At 36.8% G+C, this 27,859-nt stretch overlaps 1 protein-coding gene across 1 annotated transcript; it reads right to left on the reverse strand.

Annotated features, from left to right (window-relative positions):
- Window positions 1–26,085, reverse strand: LOC118723356 (alpha-fetoprotein-like). The gene is given in 13 exon segments (XM_045570890.1): window positions 1–139; window positions 5,021–5,153; window positions 7,847–8,073; window positions 8,753–8,891; window positions 11,146–11,243; window positions 12,517–12,600; window positions 13,609–13,750; window positions 14,787–14,884; window positions 20,048–20,180; window positions 22,209–22,426; window positions 24,016–24,157; window positions 24,304–24,355; window positions 25,475–26,085. Coding segments are annotated over 13 exon segments (1,596 nt in total). The 5' UTR covers window positions 25,560–26,085; the 3' UTR covers window positions 1–94.
- Window positions 26,086–27,859: the final 1,774 nt, after the last annotated feature.

Genomic DNA, 27,859 nt, shown 5'->3' on the forward strand with positions numbered 1-27,859 from the left:
TTGTTGGTTTGAATATTAGAACTGGGTTTCATTGTTCGTGAAGAATAAAATACAGATCCCAGCAATCACCCTCCATTGACATTTCCAGAATCATTTAGCCTCCCAAGAGAGACTGGCACTTTTCTATCAGTTTGGATGCCTAAGGAAAAAAAGAAACTAAGCACATGTGTGAGAGAGGAAAAATCAAACAAAAACATTTAAACAATTCTGACCCCTATATAGAAAATCTTTAAGAGTTCCCTATTTCATTCCTGAGTTGGGCTCTGAGTGCCTGCTTCTCACTGTCTTGGAATTTCTCACAAGCCCAGTCCTTTAGCTTAAGGATTTAATTAACTGCAATGTTTCTCCCACTTTCAGAACCCCAGACCTGTAATAAATAAAAATTTGCTGCCTCCTCACACACACACACACACAAAATATATATATATGAGATGCTTTTGCTGCAAGGCAAAATGGACATCAACATCAGCTTCTTACTGAATTTTAAAATTGTTCTAGGCTAATTTTGTGCTAAATCATCACACAGAAATTCAAGAGAAACAAACCCCTAAAATAGATCAGAATAGCTCTACCCCCTTTATATATAATGCTATAAACCTCTACATAAATTTCAGCAGTTTTCCCCAATTTTTACCTTCTAGATGTTATCCCAACAGAAATTATTTGTGATAAATAAAAGTGAGATTTTTAGTAAAGTAGGATGGGACACCCAGAACTCTACTGCTAAGATACACACACACACACACACACACACACACACACACACACAGAATAAAGGACTTACACTCCTAAGAGACCCCAGGATCCTGTGGAAAATGATTAGAAGTCGATTAATTTAGTCCTTCTTCCTGCCCTCAAATAGCACCATATTTGAGTTATCTAGAGAGATTAGAATCTATTTAGACTCATTTTAAAAAATACCTCTGGAGTTGAAGTATTATCATTTCTTTGGTAAGCCATGATTTTTATATCAATCTTCATAAGAACTTTGCCATAAGCAACCTCAAGATTCTCACATTTAATCTTGCTCCTTTTCTCAGAATCTAACAATATTGGGGGAACTCATATTTCTACATATCAGTCTTTCCTAACTTTATTTATTCCATAGTTTCTTGATAAATTTGTAATTTGTTATGATAAGAAATGCTGGGAAAGGAAGGAGAAATTTTTCGTAAAGATAAGGAAAAGGGATGCTCTGGAAAGGATTACTATTGTATAATAATGAAGAATGCCCTGAGTGAGATAAGAAGTGATAACTCCACATTTTGAGATAAGGCCCAAGCTAGATTTTGAAATACAAAATATGGACTTATCTGATGAAATGTAGATAACAGAAAAGAGAAAGAGGTAACATCTTTCTTACCCTGAGACCAAATCAGCCATTCTCTGATTTTCCTTAATGCTGGAGACTGCTAGCTGTTACCCTTCCTAAGACTTTGGGATAAACATTACCAGTTTATTTCTCCATATCCTTTGGGATATACTTTTAAATCCTTTTTCCAATCTGGAAACTCTTTGGACATAATTTGCCAATATACTTTTAAAATGTGTTGTCTCTCATATTTTCCAAAATTACAATCCAATAACAGTAAAAATGTACAAAATTTATTTAAATAATAAAGCCCTATCAATCCCATATTAATGTAAAAGACATTAATTAACTTCTGGGAAACCAAAGGAAAGCCTTTGATATGATTTTAACTGATATACCAAAAATGCAGAAATAGGAGCTCAGAAGAGTAACCTGAAGTGGTGTACCAGCACTAAAAGATCAGAGAGTCATTGATTCTGAGCTACTTTGGCTCCTGTCTGCTGCCTAGCCTATTTTTTAAACTTCCTAAAGATTCCTGAAGACACCACTATCCATTCAATAAATTAATTTTTACTTAGGTTAGGTACAATTTGATCCTGTTATTTACAACTAAAGAATCCCAACTGACATAGCGTCAAAAATACTGTGCAAATATATGTATAAATAATATTTAAAAATATGAGAACCCAGAAAGCTGATCTCCCTGAGACCATTTTAAAAAAATACATACAGCCCAGCTGGTGTTGCTCAATGGTTGAGCATTGACCTATGAACTCGGAGGTCACAGTTTGATTCCTTGTTAGGGCACATGCCAAGGTTGTGGGGCTTGGTCCCCAGTGGAGGGCATACAGGATGCACACCATCATGATTCTCTTTCATCATTGATGTTTCTATCTCTCTCCCTCTCCCTCGTCCTCAGAAATCAATAAAAATATTTTTTTCAAAAAAGAAAAAACATGTACAAAAGTAAACTTGGCCAAACTTTAAAGATGATGCATAGTTACCCATAATAAACATTTTAGAAGTAATTCTAACAAATTTTAATGAACATAATATATTTTTTAGATCACTTCTATCCCACTCCTTTAGTATGGGAAGAAACCCTAAAAGAAAATAGAAAAGGAAGGGGAGGGAAAGGAAAACTATTTGGGCTCTTCAACTATTTGGTTCAAGATTACTATTAGGCAAAAAGTGTGGGGAAAAGCACAAAAAATCTTGCTGTCATGCTAATGATGAACCAGAATCTATTAAATAGATGAAGCAAGCACAATTCCTACTCAAGAGCAAGAAAACTTTCTTGGGAATGCCCAGCACATGCTCTTCTGCAAAAGAGCTTATTTGTGTGGCTATGTGGTTGTTACTCAGGTAGATACATGTTTTCTGAATACTTCACAAAAAAGTAAAGAGGCTTCAAAATAACTAAATAAATCCTAGTATAGGTGATTATTCTCATTTTGAGTATCAGCTAGTCTGGGCGTCAGCAAAAAAAAAAAAAATTTCTGTAAACAGCCATATATTAAATATGGAGAGTTTTGCAGTTACCACAGTCTCCTAACACAACTTAATTCTGCAACTACTCAATTCTATTATTGTAGATAGAAAGCAGTGGTAGACATTATGTAAATAAATGGGCATGCCATGTCCCAATACAACTGTATTTACATAAACAGGAAGTGAAACCAATTTAGCCTGAGAGCTGTAATTTGCCTATTCTTTACTTAACCATAGATATATGACTTTTAATATAATGCACATAATATAGCTGAATAGGTAGAAAAGAACTACTGAAGATAATTAGGCATTCATGAAAATCGTTACCTGTATAAACATTTCCCTGGGCCATTGCTAAACTTAGCCCCAGTCCTAACCAGCCCGAGCTGGTTTTACAGTTTTGACTGTAAAGGCTGCTTTATTATTATTTTTTAACTTTATCCTTGCATTTTTCTGCTTACATACTATTAGCTACTGTATCCAAGTTTCTGTTCCTAAAGTCATGTCTTTGGGAGAGCAGTCCACCCCACCTTCTCTGTATTAATTTACATGAATATTCTGTGCCACCATGAAATTTAAGTCACACAACTTCATCATCTTACGAAAAGTCATTTACTTGTTAACTGTATGCAATTACATTAATTAGTAAAAACAGTCTCCTGGTAGGCAGTTCAGTGTGTATGCACAAAGAGATACTCTGTTCTGGCATTTATTCTTTCCTCTTTTCTCTAATTCCTAATCTAGTGATCTGACTACTGAGAAAATAAAATCTTTATGTTTCCTAGTTAAAAATTACATTTGACTCTTCCTGATTGTGCCCTTGAAAATTTCTGGAACAAAACTACAGTCAGTTCTTTAAATTGTTATTTCCTTAAAATTCCTCTCTATTTCCAAGGACATCATTTTTCTACAATTACCAAAGTCTTCAATTCACCTTCTTCCACTCACTCCCAATCCTAAACATCGCCAGTACATCTGATAGCATGACCCTTGTATTCATCTCTAAATCATGTTTAGCACTACTAGATTCCTCAAATAAATATAAATATTAACATATCCTTACACATCCTAAACCCAATTACACCAGTCGATGGAGACCAGCCATTTTCAACTTGTGTGCGGCAGAATTTTTAAAACATGCAATACCTGACTAGTTAGTCAGGGGCACTCAGTTCTTTCCCTTAGATTGTTAAATTAAAAAATGATAACAGCCAACACAACAATGGTTGCTGATGTGAATACCCTTTCTCTCATTAAAATATATTTAATTGATTTCAGAGAGGAAGGGAGAAGGAGAGAGATATTGTAGAAACATAAATGATAAGAGAGAATCATTGCATGCCCCCCTGGGGACTGAGCCCACAACCCATGCATTAAGCCATGACCTCCTGGCTCATAGGTCAGTGCTCAATCACTGAGCCACTCTGATCATGCATGAGTGCCCTGTCTTGAACCATAAATACGCACGCAGTCCTCGGGTTATGTTGGAGATCTGTTTCTACAGAGCAATGGAACTTGATTTTCGCAGTGAGTCAGAACCCACCTACATGAGCACCTATGTCACTCACATGGAGCACATATACAGCAGTAATGAAGTGAAACAGTAAAATAAATTTAAAAGAAAGATAACAATTCCTGACCTTTACTTGTGGTGAATAAGTAATAAAAACAAAAAGCGCATATGTAGATATGTCAAAATGACGGAACTTTTTTTTTTTTTTTTAATAAATAAATGGGAGATGGTGATGTAACCACAAAACAACGTACATCAAATCTGGTATAATCCGAGGACTGTCTGCATAGATCATATAATAGAGTTATCTTATTGGTCATAATGCATAATAAGATTGTGTCTGATTGGCTAATTCTTTGGACCAGAAATCCTCATATACAAGTATAGGCCACTGCTTTTTTTTAAAAAAATGTCACATTAGAGCAAAAAGGGTAAGTAATTATTATTATTTTCTTGTAAATCAATCAAAATTATACCTGTTTTTGGTCACATAGGCAAAAAGCATATTTTTTTATATGCTGAAGAATTTTAGTAATACTTTATGTGTGCCATGAGATGAAAAAGGTTGAAAATTGCTGATCTATTTTTCCTAATCCACTACAGATTGGAATGGAGAAAAGGGGTTTATTGTTGTTTTTTATTTTGTTTTTTAACTTTAATAAGTCCTAAGAGTGTTAAGAGAATAGACAAGGAGACAGGAATACCTCTTCTTGGAAACATGTTTCACGTTTTTCTGCTTGGCAGCACTTCTTCACCAGCTGAGTAAAATCCGCAATAATTGGCTGGAACTGCATCTCTGCTGCATATGGTCTCTGCTTCACAAGGTTGCTGAGGAGCCTGAATCAGAAATGAGTTGCAAAAATAAAAGCACCCCTGATTTCTACAAGAATAAACTCAAAATAGAGTAAAGGTTTAAATGTAAGACTCGAAACCATAAAAGTCTTAGGAAAATACATAGGCAGTAAAAATCTCTGACATTTCTGTTAGCAATATTATTCTGACATCTCCTCAGGCAAGGGGAAAAAAACAACAAAAAAATAAATGGGACTATAAAAAACTAAAACTTTTTGCAACAAAAAAATAAATGGGACTATAACAAACTAAAAGTTTTTGCACAACAAAGGAAAGCATAAAAAAAAAGAAAAGATAACCTACTACTTGGAAGAAAACATTTTCCAATGACACATCCAATAAGGGTGTTAATAATGCAAAATTTAGAAAACTCATACAACTCAACACCAAAATGACAATACAATTAAAAAGTAGACTTGGCATTTTACTAAAATGGACATACAGAAGACCAATATGACAATAGATATATGTAAAGGTGCTCAACACCACTAATCATCAGAGACATGCAAATTAAAATCACATTGGGATATCATCTCACATTGGCCAGAATGACTATTATCAGTAAATCAACAAACAACTATTGGTGAGAATATAGAGAAAAGGGAACCCTGATACTCTGTTGGTGGGAGTTTGAATTGATGCAGCCACTGTGGAAAATAGTATGGAATTTCCTCAAAAAAATTGAAAACAGAACTGCCTTATGACCCAGCAATTCCATTTCTGGGTATATTTCCAAAGAAATCCAAACCACTAATTTGAGAAAATATATGTATCTCTATGTTCATTGCAGCATTATTTATAACAGTCGAGCTAGGATGCAACCCACATGCCCATCCGTAGACTCAGTAAAAAACAGTGATACATATATACAAGGTAATGTCACTCAGTCATAAAAAAGAATGAAATCTTACCACTTGTGACAGCATGGATTGCCCTAGACTGAGAGTATTATGTTAAGTGAAATAAGACAGAGAAAGGCAAATACCATGTGATTTTTATTTCTATGTGGAATCTAAAAAACAAAACAAACAAATAAAATTGAAACACTCATAGACACAAAGAGCAGACTTGTAATGCTTTTGGATGAGAAAGAGCAAGGAGGCCCAGGGGCATGTGAGAAGGGCAGGAAGTATGGTGTGCAGTATATGGGAACTGACCCTCTGTCAGGGGTTGGAGGACTTTCAATGAATCCTGCTGACTCAGAGAAACCAGAATCTCACCCTTTGGCTTTTCCTAGAACAGTCACCTTTTGTTGATGCCAAATGGGCTTTCAATATCACGTCTATCCTCAGCAGAATTCATTCTAAAGGAGAATGCCTGGACCATGGGGATATCTTGGCTCTAGGCTCAAGATGGGGTGGGGTGAAGAGATGGATAATTGATGCCACTAAGAAGGATATATATTTTTTGTCTGCAGCAGCAAAGAAATAGCCCCTTTTCTAAGATCTGATCATAAGAGTTCCATTCCATCATCCAAGTGTATGGGATAGGGGAAATTTGGGGAAACATCAGTCCTTGTGAGCTCTTAATCACTTATGCTTTGGGTAGCCAGGGGAAAGAGCAGCTCCCCTAGGTGTGTGTGTTTGCTGCATGTGCTATTTCTAAGGCTAAGCTGGTCATGCCTCAGCCCTCAGTCACGGTCAGAAGTCTAAGTAAGTCTCCCAAATTATCTGTCATCATATGATGCTTCTACATCCCTATTCTGACCCATCTCCTACTGACCCTGTCTAACTCATCCTCTGTCTCCTTTGTAACTTAGGCTTTTTCATTTAAAAACTTCCCTGTATCCACAGCCTCTTTTCTTAACTTCTCTTTCTTGCTCTGTAGGAAAACATGGCTCCCCAGAGGAAACAGCTTTCCTGAGCCTCTAAAAAAGAAAGCTATTTTTACTTGAACTCCACTTACCTTACCACCTAGTTTTCTTTTGCTGCTTCCAACACATCCCTCCTCCAATGTCTTTTAAAAGCCATAGTTTCTTCTAAGTATATGTCATCCAGTTTATAACATCCTCCATCTCTATCTATTCCTGTCACACATAAGAAGCTTAGTCATGCCACCTAATTTTTGATGGCCTTAGACCCAATAAATTGCCTCACTTTCCATCATATCTTGACATTCATCATTGTCTATAATTTCAACAACTACATTAGTGATTCACATGAGACAGATTGATTACAAAAATGGACCAAATTGTCCATATTTCTCTGTATCCATGCCCTTTACATGTGACTTTCCAACTCTGCTTATCAAGAAGTAACATATATTTCTATATTCTTTTAATCTGGTCCTGCAGAATCTTAGTAGATTCTGTGGCCCAGAGAATGGTAAGTTAGAACTAGCTAAATAGACTATTGCAGGACTTCTCCAACTTCCATGGTTAATGGAAGGTATACATTTCTGAGAAGAGCAAGAATCAAACTTATTTGATCATGGAACCCTGTTTTTATGTACTTCTATGTCAATATTTCCTGATTAACATACTTCAGTCTCATTTTCTGATCAAGTTTGGGCAGCACCCATGATAGCCACAATTGCAGAATTGCATAATATTCTCAATTCTACTTTACCTCTTAACATAATATTTAGCATCTCCATTCATTATGTAGCACTTAATATCTACACCTGCTTTATGGTTCTCTATACTTGTAGAAATGAACAAATTCAACAAAAATTCTTACTTTTGCTTTCCAGTTTGGATTTCTTCCTCTTGAGCTTTGCACAAGTCCTCTTTAATGCTGATAATTTGGTCATAGGATAAATATGGAGAAATATAAGTTCCATCAACTTTTAGACCATCAAAGCATAGCTTTCTGAAGGCATAGGAATCATCACAACAGTGACCCACACCAGCATTGATAGGTTGTGTCTCATGTCTTCTGCATAAAGCTCCAAGAATTAGCATAGCCTTTCCCAGAAGAGAATTAAAATAAGAGCCATTAGGTTTGCAGCTGTTATTTTCTTACCCATAGAAAATAAGGTTATATTTAAGTATTCTAAAATTCTAGTGCCTGCTCTGTCAGCCTTGAATTTACTGTTTGGGGGAAAGGAAGAGTCAGGTGCATCTTAGTTCTGAGACTTGGCTTCCCTCGTCCTATCACCCTCAAGTTGAATTCACCCTATGAATCTCTGTATCTGTATGCTCATCTCTGTCCTTTATCATATCTTTTAATCAACTGATAAACCTAAGGAAGTGTTTCCCAGAGTCATGTGTGTGACTCTAGCAAATTAATCAAACCCTAGATGGGAGTTGTGTGAACTTCTGTATGTAGCTAATCTGTCAGAAGCATAAAAGAATGTCTCCCAGGGACAGAATGACTTCATGTTTACCTGTCCTTGAAGTTCTAATCTCTAACCCTTAGCAAGTACAGGGTACATCTATGACCTGTCCATAGAGCCTAATAATTCTGTCCCTGGGAGACATTCTTTCAGGTCATTCTTTCAAGTTGGCTTTGATTAGCAGCAGGGGTAAGGCTATCTCTTCCCTAACATTGGGGATATCAGACTCAGCAGGCCTGAGCTTGAATCACACCCCTTGTTCTATTTCTTGGATTTTTGTTCTATTTCTTGAAAAAACATGTACTTACCACGTCCTCCATGCAGGCAAACTGCTGTTCATCACTCAGAGGGCAACATTTGGTGGCAGCAGCCGCCATGTTCTTTGTGAACATGACCAACTCTTGAGCAGATAGTTGTGGGGCTTTCTTAGTGTAAAGGACCAGGATCCTGAAAGAGTAAGTTCCTCTTACAATGGCTGTGTGCCTAAAATGAAGAGTTCTGCAGAGTTTTCCTCAATATTTGACATTGTCTCTGATTGAGGTTGAACATGGCATTAAGCTGGGTTTGTATTCTTAAATTGTATTCTTTTACCTTGTTCCAATAGCCCAGTGGCTAATTCAATATACCTGGCATTCTCTTCCAATCTCACACATTGTAGTGTTAACTATGTTGCCTAGAGAAGGGTTAACACATAGAAACACTGCCACTCTGGGAGTTTTCTCTGTAGCTTTCATGCGACCTTATTTATGGGGAATAAATAAGTTTATGCCTCTAATTAAACCAGTATTCAGTAAAATCCTATTTTTCTGTTTCTGTTTACTGGGAATATTCAGCTTTATAGATTTTTTTCTCTCAATAGATAATATTTGGAAAAATTTCACTGTCATGTATAATGTAGAGACGTGAATATCCATAAAAGTTTTCAACTTGTTTCTGTTAAAACTGTATCTTTAGGAATATAATTTGAATAGATTGGTCTTGTCAGACTCTGAAGACTTCAGTAATTATTGTCTTCAGGGACAAATAACCTACAAAAATTTTGCTCTACTTATCAAGGATAACTATGATAGCTAATTTGGATTGCTGCAAAATCAAACGTGAACAGTTTCCAAAATAAATATATGCATAGAACATTCAAGCTGTTATTTGTTGTCTACAATGTGAAAGAATAGGTACTACAGCAATGATCAGGAAACAATCAGTAGGTATCACACTCTAGTGGTGAGAGAGACAAGTACACTTGGCGGAGTGAGAGGAGCAGAGTTCTGTAGGTGCACATAGAATGTAAGTGCACAGAGAAATTGGACAGGCCTCCTGGAGGAAATGACATGTGAGCTGAGATCTGGCAATAACTAAAAATGAGCTGGGTTAAGAGGAATGAAAGTGGAAGGAGAGCCTTTTGGAAGTCATTGCATATGATTTTTCCCCCCTTGATTGCGGGGTAGCTGTAGAAAGGAGAAGAAAGATAGCTTAGTAACAGAATTAGATTTACATTGCTTTTAACATAATCATGGTTACTGTATAAAGAATGGATTGGAGCTAAGGGCAAGGAAGTGTGAGTGAAGAAAAGATCTGGAGGTCATTCCAGTCATTTAGGTGAGAGATGGTTGTAGCCTGAAGTTGGAGAGTGGTGGTGGGAATTGAGGGATATAAAGAGAGATTTTAAAGAGAAACACTCTAAAGACTTGGATTTGAGGAGCATAAAAAAATCAGAGTCAATTCTTGCATTTATATTGTAATGGAGTTGGGGAACAAATTTAGCTACAACATCCAATAAAACAGTCATCCTAACCCAGTGGTTCTCAAATTGTGACTCCTGGACAACCTGTATCAGCACAACTGGGAATTTGGTAGAAGCCCGGACTTCCAAGTCCCATCCCAGTCTTAGGAATCAGAAACTCTTTATGTGGGGCTGTATTTTAACAAGTCGTCTAGAGTATAGGTAATTCTAAAGTTTGAGAACCCGAGGTCTAATCCTTAAAGTAGACATTAGAAGTTGAACACAACATAAAAGTAATAAGCAACATATTCTCTCTGATTTTTCTGTATCCATTATTCTGGACATTTAATTTAAGACCAATAATACTATGGGACACTATGTCAAACAGAACTTTGCCTCAATAATCTTTTTCTAAATAGACTGTTGCAATGTGATCTTAAAGACTTCTAAAATTTGGCTTTTGCTTTTTGATGTATTAATCTTTGAAATACAGTGGGATTTACCAGTCTCTCTGCACATAATAAGTGTGGGCTCTCTCTGGCAATTAACTAAGGTATCTGTACTCTCAGTGGTGACAATACTAAATTTTCTATATGGATCTGATTTGAAATGGACACAGGGACCCTACATTAGATCTCTGTTGTAGCTTTGGCTCAAAAAATTGCAGGCAAAGCCCTAAGCTAAATGTCCAGGTGTGTGGGAGGGAGGTCCTATGGGTTGCAGAAAGGCAGCCAGGGCCTACTTGGCTCCTTAATCTCTGGGCATTACCTGGAATCTGGAATCTGGCCTGGAAAACAGAGGAAAAGTTATGTGGTCTTCTATCTTATGGAGACAAAGATAGCTAGGCTAATTCTGAACGGATTTTTCCCTTAGCCTCTGAGGTTTTAAGGTTGGATATAGACTCTTTGAAACTCTCAGCATCAGGAGTCAGCAAAAGCTCATTAAGCAAGTATAAATCTGTACAATATCTTACAAGCATACCTGTCGTGGAAGTTACTGTCTCCTAATTGCTCAAGCAAATCACAATGATTTTTAACACGCTTGTGGCTTTCATGAACTACTCTTTGGAACATCTCTTTCTGAAAAATAAAGATAATCAGTGTTTACCTATCATTGTAACAATATATCTCAGGTAAAATTGCAAAACCATCTTCTATAAGAATTTACTGTAGCTGTTTTTTAAAACCAGGGGCTTTATTTACTTATGAGTTAACAAATCTTGAAAAACACATTTTGCTAAAACAGAAATGACCATGTACTTTGTGGGAGAAAACATGGGACAGTGAAATTAACATTTAGCATTCCATGATAAAAACTCACTGTGATGAAATAGCGAATTTTACATGCATAAGCTAAATCATTCATCAAGCCAAAAAGAGATCATTAACAGTAGTCTATAGATCTAAGTTTAAATGTGTGTGTGTGTGTGTGTGTGTGTGTGTGTGTGTGTGTGTGTTTACCGGTTATTTTTTAATAATACTGTCTTTTTACATAAACAGCAAATATAGAGAAAAAGTACAAGTAAATAAATATGGACATGTATTAAGAAGTGGTGGTGCAATAAAAACATGCATCCTTGAATATAGTAAAACACTAAACAAGTCCACATTAAATGAATCAAAGGGAATTCTCAGTAATAACTACAATATAAATTCAGTTTTTGAACTCACAAATTAATTCTGTTGGGAAGATACACGTGACCTTGCAAGCTGAATACTTTGGTAAGAGCACCAAACCAAGTCCCTCTGATCCTGATAGGCAGTGTTTGTTGTAGGGAAAATTTTGCTTGACATGCAAATTGTTTCCCTTCACCCTCCACTCTCACCCCCACCCCACACTCTATAAGTATGTAAGCCATTGGGTTAGAATAACAAAAGCCTATTTCCTGATAAACCCCCCAAAACACCAATCAAACAATCAGATGTGTAAGGCCACCTGTACTTTTTCATGTCAAATGCATAACAGGAGCTGCTGCCTATATAACAATATGATTTATGGCCAGAAATAGGGACAGTTCCAGGCCTGCTTGGTAGCAATTGTCGACCTTCCCAACAGGCTGGGCTGTCATGCTACCTGCTACCATGCCAAGCAGACCTTGACTTTAAAGAGGAGATTGCTCAGTGAAGCTTCCAGGACGCACAGAATCTATAAGGCAGTGACTTGCACAGAGAGTCATTGTGGTATGATGATGTGGCCTTTGGTTTAGACGACAGTGATATTCCATGTGTAGTGAAATTAGCCAGAACATGTTTGATCATCTTACGAAAGTATGGCAGTACTAACAGAACTGGGTTTTTTCCTGTGCTTGTAATCACTTATGAGAAATAGGTTAAGCAATAAAAAGGCATTTACCCCATGGCTATAGCATTCCAGAGGATTTTCTAATTTACAGCATTTTCCCAATAACTTTTGATATACTGAATCCACTTTGCAAAACTTTCTTCTTGGAAAAAAATTTAATAATGAATTAAAAATGCATTGACCGAATTTTTTGCATCAAAATCACAAGAATTTTACAACAGAGGGATTAAAATGCTTCCTGAGCATTGGGCACAAGTAGTAGAAAACAACAGCAACTATATTGTTGATTAAATTTTGTTGTATTGTTTAAATAAATTCAATTTAAAAAAGTATTAGAAAACGACATTAATTATTACTAGACCTAATATTATACTTACATACATTTACCTATCTATATATATGCACACACAGATAATTGTGCGTATGAATAATCTAGTCTCTACACTTAAGCAACTCACAATCTACTTGGAGAATCAAACAATTAAACAATAATAATGCATTATATCAGTATTTGTAAGAAAGGTATACTAGTATATATGATACTTAGGAAGAAAAAAGCAATATGTAGTGTGAACATCTTGAATAATTTAAATCTTAAAGGACATATAGAAGTTAGTTGGAAACAAAAGAAGAGGAAAAACATTCTAGAATCATTCATCCTTATATGTAAAGATTCTTAGAGGTAAGAGAAAACTGTCACACCAGTTTCTGTCTTTATCCCTGTTCATATCACAGACAAGTTCTTTCAAACCTTCACAGAAAGGTAACTCTCAATATTATTTAATTTATGTCAGAAAATTCAAAAGGATAATAATTCTAATTCATTATTTAGAATTTAGCATAACTAAATACCAAAATCTGATAAATGATAATTACTTTTTCAGATTCATTATTTACCACTCTCACCTTTATTTAAGCAATATAGGGTTTTTTAATTAACTAATTGGGGTGATATTTGTTAATAACATTATGTAAATTACAAGTGCACAATTCTGTGATACCTCATTGCATTGTATGCTCAGCACCCAACATCTACTACCATATAGTTGATTCCCTTTAACCTTTTCATCCTCCCCCCCATTCTTCTTTCCTTATGGTAAGAATTATAAGTATTTTAAAGGCTGGAGTGAATTTTGAGAAGACAGAATATCTTACCCTGCCAAACACACATGCTACTGCATTTCCTTCACAACAGGTCTGATGAAGGTTTTTAATATCAGTAGCCAGTTTGGCAATTTCAGAAAAGTTAGCATTAGGTTGTTTTTTAGTCAAAAGAACCAATTCCCTGGGGGGGGAAAAAAACAAAAATAACAAAACAAAAAAAACATTTTAAACAATATTGTAAACTTGATCATTTTTGAAGTTAGTTCTAGTTCATTGAGTAACCAAAAGGATAGAAACACATTGTAAATGTAGGGTGACGAGTGTATTCTAAATGCTTTCTATTTCTTCAATGATGGCACCCAGAGTCATACAATATCTAAGTTACAAAACAAACATGATTCAACTCATAGTCATGGATAATGTAGTCATTTTAATCATTTAAATTATTGCTTAAAGACTTGAGCTGCCTAGAGTAGTGATTTGGGTATTTACGTGATCTGATTTTCCAAGTAAAATTCTTCATCACAAAGACAATAAATACAGGAGCCTTGGGTCTCCCTTGCCTTTCTCTGTTGACAACTGAACAACATCCCTGAAATTTCTTGGGAAATAAAGAAAATGCGCCTGCCCTGTAAGGAGAACTGAGCTTCTAGGTAGCTCAGTGTTGTCCTAAATTGTAGAGAAAGATAATATAAGGCAGATGCATGTTTATAGGGGCAACTTGACCAGAAACACAATCTAGGCCCGGAAAGAGGCATCTTGGATAACATCAAATTCTTCTCCCATTTCCTACTCCTCCATTCCCACCCCAAGAAACACCACTGACTTCCTCTATTCTGTGTAACATTGAAACCAATGTTTTCCTATCTTATCAGAAAAAAAAAGAATAGCTTTTGTCCTCCAGCCTTTACCATGCAGAATAATTGAGTACCTCCTTCTGTATATGAAATCCGTTGTGCACTGAGGAAGAGACTAAGGGTGAGCAGATAGAAAAAACTGAGGCAGGAGATAATGGGAGGAGATGACAATTGAGCAATTTCATGCCCAGCCGTGTGCCCTATTACACAGGCAGGGTAAGTAGCATATGTGTAGAGAAAAGAACCTGGTCTGTTCTGAGAGACATTATTAAATGAAAAATAAATGATTTTTCAAATGAGTTTAATCAACAGGGGTGATCCAGAAACAACAAAGTCCAACAATCTGAATAGGTAACTTACACTGCTTTTGCTACTTTGTGGTTGAATTTAGTCCCAATTTCACATAAATGATGATGCCTCAAAGATATTTCTCTAATGTATTTTGCGATGGGTTGTAGCTGTAATTAGAAAAAACAAACCTCAGAGAAATATGGTAGTTATTTTCATCATTCGTAAAGAAAAGAAAAAGTAAAAATTGTGTTTTGAAAATTTTTTCAAAAGTAGAAAAAAATTAGTGTCAAATTTAAAGAGGCCAAATGCAACAGCATAATTTTGGGTTGGTTTTTTTTTGTGTGATATATATATATATATATATGTGTGTGTGTGTGTGTGTGTGTGTGTGTATACATCTTTCTCATAGATCACTTGTTCCAGTGATAAAACATTGGGAATGTAAATGAGAATAAGATACTGAGCAAAGGGAAATCCAAAGAGCCACTAGAATACATTCAATATTACTTACAGTTGTATTTTGGTTTTATTCAAGTAACTCACTCTTTCATCTTGGACATGTGTCCAAGTGTTATCTATAATATATGTTTTCGTTTTACAATATATATTAATACAGTCCCCTCAAATATGTTAATTCTTTAACTCGGGATTTTTACTTTTGAAACTATTGCAAATAAACTTTTCTAAATAAATAAAAATGAAATTACTCAAAAAATATATTTTATGATAACAAAAATTTGGAGACAAATAAAATGTTTTAATAGCAGAGAGGTGGTTAACTTAAAAATAGCACATTTTTCAAAAGATGTATATTTCTAATAAAAAATAAGATGTTTTAGTCTCTATCAAAACTCTATATTTAGTGTGATTTCACAATGTACAAAATAAAATCTGTAAAGCAAAAAATACCAAATTTGATATTTCTGAGTGGTGAAAATATAAGTAATAGTTTAAAATTTCAGAAGCAGTCTATATTTCCACTGAAAACATTATATTGACCACACAATGCTTTTACTTTGGGCAACTGCACCTTACAATTGTATTTTTAAGAAGAAATTAGAAAATATATACAAAGGAAATATTCAAACCACAAAACTGATACAATAATTATAATTACATTTTTATAATTAATTATAAACTAGAGGCCCGGTGCACAAAATTTGTCCTCAGGGGGTGTGTCCCTCAGCCTAGCCTCCACCCTCTCCAATCCCAGTAGGATCGGGTCTAAATGGGCAGTCAGACATCCCTCTCACAATCTAGGACTGCTGGTTCCCAACTGCTCACATGTCTGTCTTTCTGATTGCTCCTAACCACTTCTGCCTGCCAGCCTGATCACCCTCTAACCACTCCCCTGACAGCCTGATTGATGTCTAACTGCCCCCTCTGTCAGCCTGGTCACCCCTAACTGCCCTCCCCTACAGGCTTGATCACCCCCAACTGCCCTTCTTTACAGGCCATCTTGTGTAGCTATCTTGTGTCCACATGGGGCAGCCATCTTGTGTGTTGGAGTTATAGTCAATTTGCATATTGCTCTTTTATTAGATAGAATATCTTTTTTGTCTTTAATAATACACATTTGAAATTAAGTACAAACAAACTCATTTATCTATGCATAAAAGGTTAAGTGACCATTATGACTGGTCAACCAGTTGCTATGATGCACACTGACCATCAGGGGGCAGACACTCAACTCAGGAGCTGACCCCTGGTGATCAGTGCACTCCCACAACCAACCTCCTGCAGGAGCCAACCCCCAACCTTCTACAGTCCCTCCCCCTGGCAGGCTAGCCCTAATCAGCTCCAATAAGGACTGGAGGCTATAGTAGGCCCTGATATCCAGCCAGGCTGAGGGACTCCACACATACACAAATTTGTGCACCGAGCCTCTAGTTTATTTATAAGAGAGCTTCTGAATATTTAGTTCATAAGGTTATGTCTGATCACAGATATAATTTTTTCACAGATGGTTATGTAATTTTATCTGAGGTTGGGAGCCAGAACTGCTAGGAACAGACATCTTGGAAACAGTGAATCTAAATATCACAAAGCAAGGTAGAGAAGAAAAGAACTCTTAGCTAACTTAAAAACATTTGCTTATGCTTAACATTATAGAGGCACATTATACATGAAGGAAAAATTTTCATTGCAAGGATTAAGGTTAAGAAAACTTTGTAACTTAAAATAGTAAGCAGCAGGTTACCTTGAAAATGCATCTTCATGAAAATGCTCATTCTTCAGAAATACCAGATAATGAAACATAAGTTTGCATGATCATTTACTTTTTGTTTTTTATTAATATAAAACCAAAAGCAATAAAAAAGACTGTTCTACTAGGAATACAGAATTGGCTTATGAAAGAATTGGTGTTCATTAAGAGAATGAAGAGGTAGGAAATATTTATATATAATCTATATATATTCTATATAATAAAACGCTAACAGGCAAATCGACTGAACAGTGGAGCTACTGGTCACTATGACGTGTACTAACCACCAGGGGGCAGACACTCAAGCCAGGAGCTGCACCCTGGTGGTGAGTGTGCTCTCATAGGCGGAGCGCCACTCAACCAGAAGCTCCCCTGGCTGAGTGGCGCTCCCCCTGTGAAGTGGCGGTGGCAGGAGTGTCTCCCGCCTCTGTGTCAGCACTAAGCATGTCCGACTGCTGGCTTATGCTTGCTCCCTGCAGCCTCGGACTGCAAGAGGGCACAGGCCAGGCTCAGGGACCCTCTCCCAAGTGCACAAAATTTGTGCACCTTCTAGTTTAATGATAATAGCTATAATTATTGCAGAATTAGCATATGCCAAAAAACACTTTAGATATATAATTTAATTTCTTACACAAGGTAGATAATAATGAGCTCAATAGGAAAAACAGATATAAAGGAATAGAGAAATAGCAGTTTAGAGAAATATGAGATGAAAAATCTCACTGAAAAGATTAAAAAAAACAGCAAGGAAAAAGCAGCACTGCATTTAGCCTTGAGGAATTCATCAACATGATTATCAAACTACTAGTCAATTCATAAGAACCTTTGGAAAATCCATCTGGTGCCTCCTCTAGAAAAAAATGGTTATTGTATGTTGATATTTAGAACCTTTAATTTGCATACGCAAAACATACTTTTATCATGAAATTAATCACATTTACAACTATCTATAGAATAAAGAGCCAGGGTTTAACAACCATTACAACCATAGGCTTAACCAGGCTGGAAATCGGTGATGGGTTGCCGTGGCAACACAGCACTGACTGGGGCCACTGCTGGTGCCTGACCCAGCACTGACTGCTTAGGAAGCTGCAGATCAGGCCCAGAGAAAGGCCTGCAGAGAGAGGCAGAGTCTGATCTGTAGCCTCTGTGGAAGCCATTGACCAGGCAGAACTTGCCTCTTTCTCTCCCAGCCTGGTCAACAGCCACCTCTATTTCTCTCCAGGCCTCCACCAGGGCTACTGATTAGCCCTGCCTTTCTGATAAGACCCCGATGATAGGCCCAGATACGCTGACTGGCATAGAAACTGACCAATCAGAACCAAATTGGCCTGCAGAGGAGGGCAGTTGTGTGCAAGATCAGGCCAGCAGGGGAAGGCAGTTAGGGATGATCAGGACAGCAGGGGAGAGCAGTTATGGGTGAGATCAGGATAGCAGGGAGGACAGTTGGCAGCAAGATCAGGCAGGTAGAGGCAGTTGGGGGTGAGATCAGGCTGACAGGGGAGAGAAGTTGTGGGCTCAATCAGGCCAGCAGAGAAGGGCAGTTAGGGGCGATCAGATAGGCAGGCAGAGGCAGTTAGGGGCAATCAGGCAGGCAGGCAGAGAGGTTAGGGCAATCAAGTGGGCAGGCAGAGGGGCTAGAGGCAATCAATAGGCAGGCAGGTGAGAGGTTAGGAGCCAACAGTCCCAGATTGTGAGAGGGGTGTCTGGCCACCAGTTTAGGCCCAATCCATCGGTCCTAAATCAGCGGTCCGACATCCCCCAGGGGTTATGGGTTGGAGTGGGTGCAGGCTAGGCTGAGGGAATCCCCCCTCCTCTGTGCATGAATTTTGTGCACTGGGCCTCTAGTTTATACAGAATTTAATGAAGGACAAAATGCCACATGGTTAAAGTTAAGTGTGGCTGACTATATTCCAAAGATGACTACAGCAATATTTTCTATCCTATGCTCTTCTTACAGTGAGATATTGACAGTTCTATCAAGAGGTACAGGCTTATTATTTACTGTCCCCTTCAAATTGATGAGTTTTTGTGATGTTTTAACCATAGAGTATGGCAGAAGTAACATCTGACTCTGGATCATGAAAGGCCATACCATTTCTGCTTTAGAACTAGAATATTCATTCTTAAAGGCTTTGGCCATGGGAAAGCAGTGGAATTGCCCAAGGCTGCCATGCTGTAAGGAAGCCCAAATTAGTTGAGGCATTGTGGACAATGAAGAGGCGCTATAATTAATCTCAAAAAAAAAAAAAAAAAAAAAAAAAAAAAAAAAAAAAGCTCACAGGATGATCTGATCACAGCTTCCTAACTGGGCCCATATGGTGGGCTGACATTTTAGCAGAATGTTTCTCTTTCCCTCAGCAAGTCCTGCCCATTGTTTCTGTACATCTATGTTAACATCTTTGAAATGCTTCATGATCTTGTTAACTATCCTGAAAGCCAAGCCCTGCCTAGCTTTCTCCCACCTTTCTGTAATATTCTTTAGCTTCATTCCCTCCTTAATTTCCAATGTATAAAACTTCCACAAGGTCATTTCCCCAAGCATTTGAGATTTTGGTTCCTGGCAGTATCATCAGTTTGGCTCAGATAAATTCTTTTGAAAAATACCTATAGGTTTTTGCATTCTTTTTTCAACAGCAGAGAGACTGCTTTCAGAGGCCCTGAGATTATTTGAGAAGAAAGAGATGTTGAAGCACCCCCCTTGTATTTCAGCCCTTCAGAGTTCTAGACCCAAGAATTGTCTGACTATAACCACATGAAAAGCCATGAGAAAGAAGTGATCAGATGAGTCCTTCCTCAAACTTTCATCAGAAATTATGAAAGAGAATAAAATTATTGTTTTGAGTCACTAAAATTTGGGGTGTTCTGTTATGTAGCAACAGTAGATAAGATTTAAATATTTATTATAGAGTAATATCTATGCTAGATCATGCTCCTCAAATTTATATAACTATACACATCGCCTAAGTATCTTGTTAAAATGAAGTCTTGTCTAGTAAGTCTGGAGAAGAGCTGCAGATTCTGCATTTCTAACAAGCTTACAGGTGATGCATATGCCATTGGTCCACAGCCCACACTTCGCATAGCAAGGCCCTGAATAACAGTTGACATATGAGTATCTTACCTTTATCTGGAAGCATTCAGTCTTGTTTTCTTCTTGGCAACATGACTGAACAGCTGTTTCATAGCAAGAAGACATGGCCAGAATAGTGGGTCCATACAAGAATGGATGCTTTCTAGAAGTTTCATAAATGTACCTGTAATGTGACAAACCCAAAGTTGTGAACTTTAGAGTTCAAAAACATATGCTGATACTGTTTCTTAAAAATTTAGGATTGCCATAGCCGGTTTGGCCCAGTCAATAGAGTATCGGCCTATTGACCAAAAGATCCTGGGTTCAACTCTGATCAAAGACACATGCCTGGGTTGCAGGCTCGATCCCCAGTGGTGGTGTGCAGGTGGCAGCCGATCAATGGTTCTCTCTCATCATTGATGATTCCATCTCCCCCTCTTCCTCTCCCTTCCTCTCTAAAATCAATAAAAATATATTTAAAAATAATTTAGGGTTCACTTAGTTTTGTTTACCTGTACCACATAGAATATCATGGTGAAAGATATGAACTAGCACTATACTTAAATGCATCAAATGTTCACAATTGGGTAGATTACTATGAGGTTAGTCAGACATTCCGAGTGCCCATGAGTGACCAACTATACCTCTGGGGTAGTGGGGAGGAAAAGAGAATCAGTAATCAAAACTTTTCACTCTTACATAAGCAAAGAAATTAGAAAATTTAATAGTCTAAACTGAATTGTAAGTGCAGGATTATACAGGAGTACAGAAAAGTTAAATTTAGAAGTTCTTTCTAGACTAGGAAAGTTGTGCTATCTTTTCAGTCCAAAGTAGCTGACTTTTTCTACAATTTTTATGTAAATTACTGTTTCCTTGGTTGAGAATTAATTCAAGTTCTTGACTTATAACTATAAAGCAAGTAGTTAGAAAATTATTTGTCCCTTAAATATTTATAGTTGTATACACATAAGTTAAAATAAGCATATAAAATAGTCTCTTAATCATTGACTTTATTGTAAATATTCAAGAAGAGGTTAAATTTGCTGCCTGAGTATTGGTTAGAATTTTTAATCTCTGAAAGTTCAACCCAAATCTGATTCTATAATTCTCACCTACAGTAAATAGGTAGCCATTTTTCTGATCCCATTTGGTTGCCCTTAATGTCAGACAAGTTGGTACCCTCTCCAATTTCTGTACCATCATCCTTTTTCCCTGTGTGGCTAAGTCCATTTAATTTTTTCATGAAGGCTCAGTAATTGCTGCCGCAATTCTGCCCTTCTCATGGGTGAATTTAAAAAATTAGCATTATTCAGCATTGTCATGCTGTCTGCCCACTCATCTCTGGCCCAGAGTTTCATGACTAAAACCTGAAACCTAACTTCTTTTATGATCTTGCACTCTAGATCCAGCAATCAGATCTTTGCCTTATTCTTGGTGTCTGAGCCTGTGTTGGTAAGATGGTCAGAACTGGATTCCCTGAGAACTGAAGCCTTGTATTTCTCTTGTCATTTCTACTTCTCTGTTTATTGATTTCCTGCCTCTAAACCTCAGTCACTTGCTAGCAAACTGCTCTCAAAGTATAGAGTCCTGTGTTAACTAGAAAATCAAAATGTAAGCTTGCCTACTCATTTGCCTTATGCTGTCCACTCCAGGTGGAAATTATAGAACCAGAGTTTTTGAGTAGAAAACTCACCCCTGACATCTACAATTGTTACTAACTTATTCCTATTGTCCCAATGACAGCCTCTGTGGCCACACTTATCAGATACCACCCCTCATATCCCCTGATGAACATCCCAAATGCCAGCCCCTTGCCTGAGGTATTACCTGATCTCTTTCTCTAGTACTCTCTGTTTATTATGCTTTACATGCTTGACTGTACATTTCAGCATCATTTGCTTCTAGTTTGACTAACCTAACCTTTAAGGAGATGGGTGCATTATAGGTTCTATAGGTTCTAGTCACTTTCAATTTTTCATGGCTCAGACATTTCCATACCCTAACTGAGTTCACTGAGACCATAATTGTCAGTTGGGGGGGAGGGTGGAGGAATATATATATATATATATATATATATATATATGCTCAAATTTTCACTTTAATTCCATGTAATAGAGCATTGTGTTCTCAGAGGTTGTTATGTAAAAAAGACCTGTCTTCAAAATTGGAAAATACTCTTCTTCAAAGACAATGGCAAGGAGAAACGACTTACCTCTTCTTCACTAACACTTGATTCTCTTTGTTCACCTCACAAATCTGCTCAGGATTTGGAATTTGCAATATTTCCCTGTAATCTGCTTCGTCTTTTTTTATTTAATAGGAAACACTTGTGTCTTGCTGTGTTATTTACAATATATTGCAACAGTCAGAATATACATGTTTGTCAGCCATTCCTTGATTATTACATATATGTTCTAAGAAGGTGGCCATCTGTAGGAGGAAATAATAACTTAAAAAGGAAGCATGTGTGTTCTACATTCCTTAACCACAGGAAGAGTAATGAATTATTATTTTTTTAAATATATTTTTATTGATTTCAGAGAGGAAAGGAGAGAGAGAGATAGAAACATCAATGATGAGAATCATTGATTGACTGCCTCCTGCACACCCCCTACTGGGGATAGAACCCACAACCCAGGCATGTGCCCTTGGCAGAAATCAAACCTAGGACCCTTCAGTCCCCAGGCCCACACTCTATCTACTGAGCCAAAACAGCCAGAGCAGGAATTATTTTTTTTTAATAGGCAACTGAGTGCAGAATGTTATACTTTGTATCCAATAGTCACTGGATATAGTTCTTCTGAACAAAAGTCTTTTAGGTTTCTAAGTCTAAATTCCCACATGTTGGATATTGACCAAATAGAATTTATTATTCTCTCCTTCCCTATGTAATTACTTCATTTTCATACAGTTCATAGGTATTAAAATAAACATAAGCCAGAATGTCCAGGGTCTAAATAGATAGTAGTTTGCTTTCCTAACTTCCTAGTCTTATTTACATGGAAACTTATATTAAGAATTGAACTTTGAAGCAATATGTATTTAATGTCAAATATTCAAGTAGAAATGTAATAATTCAGTTAGTTTTCAAATATCTTTTGGTGGTAGTAAATATGTGGAATAGTATAAACTTCAAATGAAATGTTTTAAGATTTGGGGAATAATGGACTAAAATCTTCAGCTTTTGAAATGTAAATAAGAAGAAATTACTATAAAATAAGTGAGTCTAGCCACTGACATAAGTACTTTATTTAAAATCTGTTTCTTATAAGGCTAATGATTTCTTCTATATCTTCATGCAGTCTAATAAAAGGTAGGCTTTAAAAGAAGGGATAAAAATATTACAAATAAGGAAGAAAACTACTCATTTGTATTTTAAATTTCTTCCATGAGAATAATTGATCAAGTAGATAGGTGGGTAGGTAGATGATAGATAGATAGATAGATAGATAGATAGATAGATAGATAGAAGAATATGTTAGTTTTATTAAGAATTTGCTAATCACAAGATAGACATACTTTATAAGAAACAATAGTAATTCCTAAGATTCCAAGATTATCTACTAACTTGGAAAAGAGCCCATAATAATATTCACTTCTTTCCTCTCTTACATATTCTCTAAGAAACTTTTTAAAATTAGTACTTTATTTTCCCAGGAACCTTTATACAAAGATGTCAGACTACAGTAGTTTAGTGATAGAGGCAAAGAAATCAAATTAACAAATTGACATTTAGGCTATAATTCATTTACTTGAATGTTTGATTCAAAGAGTCCTAGAGATGAACTAATAAACTATAAGTTTATAAAACTATAAAGATTATATCTTAAGTATGAATATGTACATGTTGCTGCCTTACAATCCTCAACCAATTTATTCAGTGAGCCCTCCTTATAACAACATGTGTTGTTTGCAATTTAGTTAGAGACAGAGAGACAGAGAGAGAGAGAGAGAAAGAGAGAGAGAGAGAGAGAGAGAGAGAGAGAGAGAGAGAGAGAGAGAACAAGATGTTCACATACCAATTGATAAGAGCATTCTGAAGGTGACTCATTTGGCTTGAGGCTCTTGCAATTCTCTGCAAAATCTAGTAACTCTTTAACTATGGTTTGTACTTCTTCATAAGTGGATTTCTGAAGAAACTGAGCAACCATAATGCTAATGCTGAAACATGACACTGTGAGTGTTAAAGATAGAATTGAATCCTTTTCCACCATCATTCTTGTTATCTCATTGTCCCACTCCACTCCCCCTAAATAATTAATGTGATTTTAAGTTTCAGATAAAAGTATATTGACAATAAAACTCACATGTCTCTTAAGTTCTCCTCCAGTTAATTCTGGCTATTAGAGTGCTGCATGGCTGGGGGGAGAGGGGGAGTGAAGAGAAAGAGGCTTTATATGCATAACCAGAAAATTTCCAAATTGAAATCCTCCTTTACAGTTCTGAAATCTATATTTATTCACTCATAAATTTCTAGAGGAATTTTTGATTATCATAATAAATTAGAAAAATTACTAGAATATATCCTTGCTTGGTATTTAGACTGTATTCTGAGAATGACATTTCTATTCAATATATTGTGCAGTTGAAATCTATCATTGGCCTACAAATGAGTTACATGTACTTATATTGAAATTTCTAAAATAATTGAACTTGATGATTTGGTTATTTAACTCTTTACATTAGAAGAGTTCAATACCACACTAAAAAATATTAAGAAAATTAGAGTTTGCTTCATTTGACAAAAGTAATATCTCACATGTTTGGATTTGCTCGTCATCTTCATCTTATTCATCGCCTCCACTCACCACATTGTTTTCTGTTGAAAACAATGTATTCCTTCTTATACTAATAGCTTCTATAATGCTTAGCAGCTATCTAGTGAGTAAAGAAACCACTATTATTTGCTATATTAACATAGGAAAAGGCTTTAGAGATAGCTATTGTGAGTTCAACTTTGAGCTCTGATCCTTAATGTGGCTTTGAAAAATAAGCTCTCAGAGTTTGTGTTTCTCTATAAAAATGCAAACAAGTTCTATTACACTAGATAGTTGTTCACATTAAATGAAATCATCAGTCTGAAGCACCAAGCATAGTGCCTGGTTCACAATAGGTACTAAATAATGTAGCTCTAATATTATTCTGCTATTATGAATACTTTTGATTTATCTAAAGCCATTTACCAAATTTTAAATGCAAGTTAATCTCTACCTGTGAGTACCTGAGCAAATAATATGACCCTGTCTTAATTTCTCAACAGAGTGAAAATAAGTCTAAAATGAGGTCTTCTTGTGAATTGATTCAATATATTAGCTCTCTTCATTCATTCATTCTATAAGTTAATTTCCAGCAATTTTCAACAACCCAATGACAGTGATGAACATTGAGAAAGAGAAGTGTTTTCATATGCATTTTAGTAGGTCATTACCTCTTACTCTGGGCACATGGAATGTATAAATTGGAAATAGGATTTCCTACCTGCATCTAGTAAACTTCTCTGAAGAGTTTGACATTTAATGTGGCTGAAGAAAGCAAGAAAATATATGAATCTGACAGTCTTCATTTTTTTCAGACAAACTTTTATGGAAGGTGCTCTATCATTTGAGGGAATTGAAGAGTCCCCTTATATAGTTAAACTTTTTTCTGGTGAATATTTAGCCAGGCCACTATGACTTTGATCAAGTCAAAGAATTCATAGCAATGAAGAAATGTTGTTGATGGATAGCCATTCATTAACGAATACTGGATTTTAAAATGAGTTATGTCAATGTACTTGGTTTTTTAATAATACACCATGAAGGCCTTGCAATGAAGTAATCAATAACACTTTGGGTAAATATCTCTTTTCCTGGAAGTATCTGATGACACGGTCAAAGCTCTAAACTGAGGGAAGAAGATAAACATGAACCCACCCCCAATTCAAATAAATGGTTAAGGCCCAAGTTTCAGTACTAGACACCTTTTCAGGCTCCTGAGAAAAGTAGGGAGCACGAGCCTTTGGAGAAAGCACAAGGGAATGGGACCAAACTGATTGATGCTTATTGTAAGCCTGGCGCTAATACCATCCTAGAGGCCCAGTGCAAGAAATCCATGCATGGGTATGTGTGTACGTGTCCTTCAGCCCAGCCCGCACCTCTTCAATCTGGGACCCTTGAGGGATGTCTGACTACCTATTCAGGCTCAATCTTACCAGTAGGATCGCACCTAAATGGGCAGTCGGACATCCCTCTCACAATCCAGGACTGCTGACTCCCAAATACTCTCCTGCCTATCTTTCTGATTGTCCCTAACCGTTTCTGCCTGTCAGCCTGATCACCCCTAACCACTACCCTGCAAGCCTTATTAATGCCTAACTGCTCCCCTGCCAGCCTGATTGCCCCTAACTGCCCTCCCTGCAGACCTGGTCACCCTTAACTGCCTTCCCTGCAGGCCTGGTACCCCCCAACTTTCCTCCTCTGCTGGCCTAATCACCCCTAACTGCCCTCCACTATAGGCGTGATGGCCCCCAACTGCCCTGCCTTGCACGCCTGGTCCCTCCCAATTGCCCTCCCTTGCATATCTGATCCCTCTCAACTGCCCTCCTCTGCTGACCATCTTGTGGTGACAATTTGTGTCCACATGGGAGCAGCCATCTTATGTGTTGGAGTAAAGGTCAATTTGCATATCATTCTTTTATTAGATAGGATAATAGCAATACTCTTTCTTGAATAAGGAATTAAGACAGGGTCATATTATTTGCTCATGCACTCACAGGTAGAGATTAAGGCTTGTCTGACTTCAGAGCCTATACCAGCCAATAGCTAGTATCAAAAGCTGAGGTCCCAACATTCCTCAGCTACTGTCTGCTTGCCTGTCATTGAATTCTTGCATCTAAGGCAGGAAACAGGTAACTACTGATTAAATAAAAATTCTAAAATAAATGTAAAGTCCACATTTTTGTAAATGGGACCTCGCTGATTACCACTTTAATCATTCCTGTCCTCAGTTTCCTCATTTACAGATGAACGGTTTGGATCAGGCCATCTCTAAGGCAGGCAGTCCATTGCTTGATTCTGTTACCCATGTATTCTCATTTCTGGTCTTCTAGGCAAAGTATTGATATATCACAACTGAGAGGTATATTTGTTTAAAAAACAAAGCAAAACTATTATTTAAAATTGGGACACATTGGCTAATGTAAAGAATACTGATGGCCATGTGTGATAGAAAGCCAGGGTCAGCAAATGGAAGTGTGTCTTTGCCAGGTTTCCATCATCATTTTCAGGGTTCTCTAAATAGTCCCAACGCTCAACATTTCTTTAGTCATGCATTCTTAGAGCCCTTCCCTTGAGATCTTACTCTAAACCTCTGGGAACTATCAGAAATGGATCCATTATTCTAGGGATGACATTACTCATTGATGATTTCATTCTTTCTCTCTGAACCTAGATTCAGTCTAAAAATTATTCACAGCACTATGCCATCGGACAGCCACTGTTAACTGATTGGAGTTGGAATTTGTTATATGTGGGGAAAATTCATTAATCTTTCTTAAAAAATTGAATGAAATTAACTTCCCAGGAGAACCATCCTCTCAGAGTAAGACTTTTGAAAACATAAAAAGATGTTAAGCCTGATGGTGGAATTTCAGACCAGAGGAAAGACAAGCAGTTATTTAAGAAAGGGCAAGGAATGAGTTTTGTGACAGGACTCAAAAGACAGCAAATGATTTGTTCCCTAAGAGAGTTAGATCTTCAACCTGACCTTTAATATAAGAAATGGAAGGTGTACAAGTACAGAACACACTGATAATTTTTAACAAATGTTATTTGGACAGCAAACTTAATCCTTGCCCAACTAATGGAAACAGAGTTCGAAGGAACT

This window comes from Pipistrellus kuhlii, unplaced genomic scaffold (assembly GCF_014108245.1).
Source record: "Pipistrellus kuhlii isolate mPipKuh1 unplaced genomic scaffold, mPipKuh1.p scaffold_m20_p_1, whole genome shotgun sequence".
NCBI classification, from domain to species: Eukaryota; Metazoa; Chordata; class Mammalia; order Chiroptera; family Vespertilionidae; genus Pipistrellus; species Pipistrellus kuhlii.